The 2,674-nt window shown below is 44.6% G+C and overlaps 1 protein-coding gene across 1 annotated transcript; it reads right to left on the minus strand.

Moving 5' to 3' along the window:
• Positions 1-1,882: 1,882 nt before the first annotated feature.
• On the minus strand, positions 1,883-2,467 carry LOC118840802 (RNA polymerase II subunit A C-terminal domain phosphatase SSU72-like). Its single transcript, XM_036748153.1, has one exon. It carries the CDS (start codon positions 2,465-2,467, stop codon positions 1,883-1,885), a length of 585 nt encoding a protein of 194 aa, XP_036604048.1.
• Positions 2,468-2,674: the final 207 nt, after the last annotated feature.

Consider the following 2,674-nt stretch of genomic DNA (forward strand, 5'->3'; position numbering starts at 1 on the left):
CAGCACAAGTGAGAGGCCTTTCACAAATGGCCCTGTCCTCTCTTCTTATAGGGCTTCAGACATCATCAAACGTCATCTGAATGACCAGAACTTAGGCTGCTATGATTGGCTCTTGAGTTAGCCCCTCCCCTGAGGACCCTGGCAGGTTCACATGCACATAGGTTAGGTTAACACCTAATAGGAGTTAGAGCCTGGGGCTTAGCCCTTAGAGAGACTCAAGATGGGTGTGGCTTTGGAGTTGGCACCTCCCCTTAGCCAGCCCCACCTTGGGCCCCACCCCAGTCACCAATCCACACCCACATAGGTTCCACACCTAATAGGGGTGTGGGCCTGGGTCTTAGCACCTAGTAAGGCTCAATGAAATACACTGAATTACTCAAAGGAAACAAAGGCCAAAATCTTCAAGGGCACTTGGTTGAACTAAGTGCTAAGGAGCCCATTTTGCTTAGCAACACACCATCTCATCATCTGCAATTGCCTTCTGCTTTTGCCTTCCACCAGCATCAGACTGTTTTCCAGTGACTACTGTCTCCTCAACATATGGTCAAAATGTTTAAACTCCAGCTTCAGTATTTGACCTTCCAATGAATAATCAGGGTTAATGTCTTGAAAAATTGACTGATTTGATGGCTTTTCTGTCTAAGGGATTGTCAAAAGTCTTCTCCATCACCACAATTTGAAAGTGTAGCCTTTATGGTGCTTAGCTTTCCTTATAACCCAATTCTCAGAGCCATAGATTAATAACAGCCAAAAAAAAAAAACCAAGAAAAAGAAAAGAAAAACAGAGTTTTGATTTTTTTTTTCCTCAATGTTTTGTCAAGCCTCATCCAACACCATTTTTTTTCTTTACTTTTTCTTTCTGTTTTAGTCGCTGCCTCCTATCCTGGAACTAAATTGCCAAGAATACAAACTCTGGTTCAGAGAGCACAACCCAATGGGCTGGCCCCTTTGTTTGAATGCAAAATGTACTCTTGCCCAAAAGACTGTTTTATGGAGAACCCAAACAGGGCAAGCATTCACATGGTGGTCAGAAGAGGGGATTGAAGGACACTCTCAAGGTCTCTCTGCAGAACTTTGGAATTGATTGTATGACATGGGAGATATTGGCACAGGACCACCCAGCATGGTCCCACATCAAAGAAGGTGCTGTGATCTATGCACAAAGCAGAATTGAAACAGCTCAAGGCAAACACAGGATCCACAAGTTTAGGGTATCTACCCCAAATGTTCACATGGACTATTTGTGTTCAACCTGGGGTAGAGCATTCCTAGCTCATACTGATCTGATCAGCCACAGTCAGACACATTGAAACTTGCCTCTGATACAATGAGGTCAATTTGGTCTTCTTTGAGAATGAAGGACAACAGCCAACAATATTGTGAACTTCTGTCCATAGTTCTTCAAGCACTGTGACTACCACATTGAATCCCTTAAATCTTTTCGTCACCTCCACTGCATATTCAGATGGGATACTAGGTCATGCCTACGTGGTGTGATTGTTTTCCCTACCATTTATTTTTCCCAATTTAGTCTCAATTTTGCAATAAGAAGCCAGTCAGCTCCAGGTCTTATTTGAACTCACTGTATAGAGCCCCACCCCACCCACGCCTTTGGCTGAAGCCAGATTGGAACTCAGGAACATAAGTCTTCATGATTCCCAGCCCAGTGCTCTAGTCACCGTGCCTTGGGAAAATACCAGAAAGGTAAAAATAAAAAACAAAAACAAAACAAAACAAAACAAACAAAAAAAACACCTGAAGGAGAAAAAAAAAGTATTAGGTAAAGGAAGATTGGAAATTGGTCTTCATGGAAAATAGGGAAGAGTCAGAAAACTTGACAGCTTCCTTCCTTGGAGTTGGGCTTAAGAAAACAAACAGGGCTTCAGTAAAAGCAGACCGTGTGCAGGAAAGTCTTATTCCTTCGCTCCTCAAATTCCTGTAACAGTTCACTGATATCGTTATCCATGTCTTTTGTCTGCTGGATACACTGACAGATGTCACAAATGAGAAAGGCTCCCAGAATAGCTTCTTCTTCATTGTCCCGAATGTCCACATTAATCACGTGGACTGGCTGGAAGGTCACCTGATCTCGGGAATTTAAATTTTCTACTACCTTGTCATAGACTCTCTCTTCACAGGTAAAGATGAGATCAAACACGTCTTTACAATTCTGGAATCTTTCTGGCCGTGGCTTTATTCTCTTATTTCTGTCCAACATGTGCAAAATACCATTGCTTGTGTAGAGTTTCCTGTCTTTCTTAAGAAGATCGTTGTACATCTGATCATATGTTGTTCTGAAATCGTAAACATTTGGCCTGTCTGGTCTTGGTCCTGGAAGTCCAGTGCAACTTCCTGTTCCAAAAGATCTGACGCAGAATCCGCGTTTCTTGAGGAGGTGGTGAGCCTCCATGCTGCGGTTCTGGTTACCCCGGCACACCACGGCAACCCGTAGCGGAGACGACTGCATGATCGCGGGCGAGACAGAAGAGGATGGCACCGGCGGTGACTGCGGCGAAAACGGGGGTGTGGGAACCAGTGGAGGATGCTGAAGCAGCAACTCAGCTGGTCGAGCAAACTGATGCTAGAGCCTGAAGCCAGGCTGCTTAAATAGTAGGCTGGACAGTGAGGAGGGAGACCCTGCAAGAGCAAAGCCCGCTTTTCACACCTGCCCTGC

This window comes from Trichosurus vulpecula, chromosome 3, assembly GCF_011100635.1.
Source record: "Trichosurus vulpecula isolate mTriVul1 chromosome 3, mTriVul1.pri, whole genome shotgun sequence".
In the NCBI taxonomy this organism is placed as follows: domain Eukaryota; kingdom Metazoa; phylum Chordata; class Mammalia; order Diprotodontia; family Phalangeridae; genus Trichosurus; species Trichosurus vulpecula.

Bases quoted from the DNA above. Each gene is read 5' to 3' on its own strand.
- LOC118840802 (XM_036748153.1), bottom strand. From the start codon at position 2,467: ATGCAGTCGTCTCCGCTACGGGTTGCCGTGGTGTGCCGGGGTAACCAG.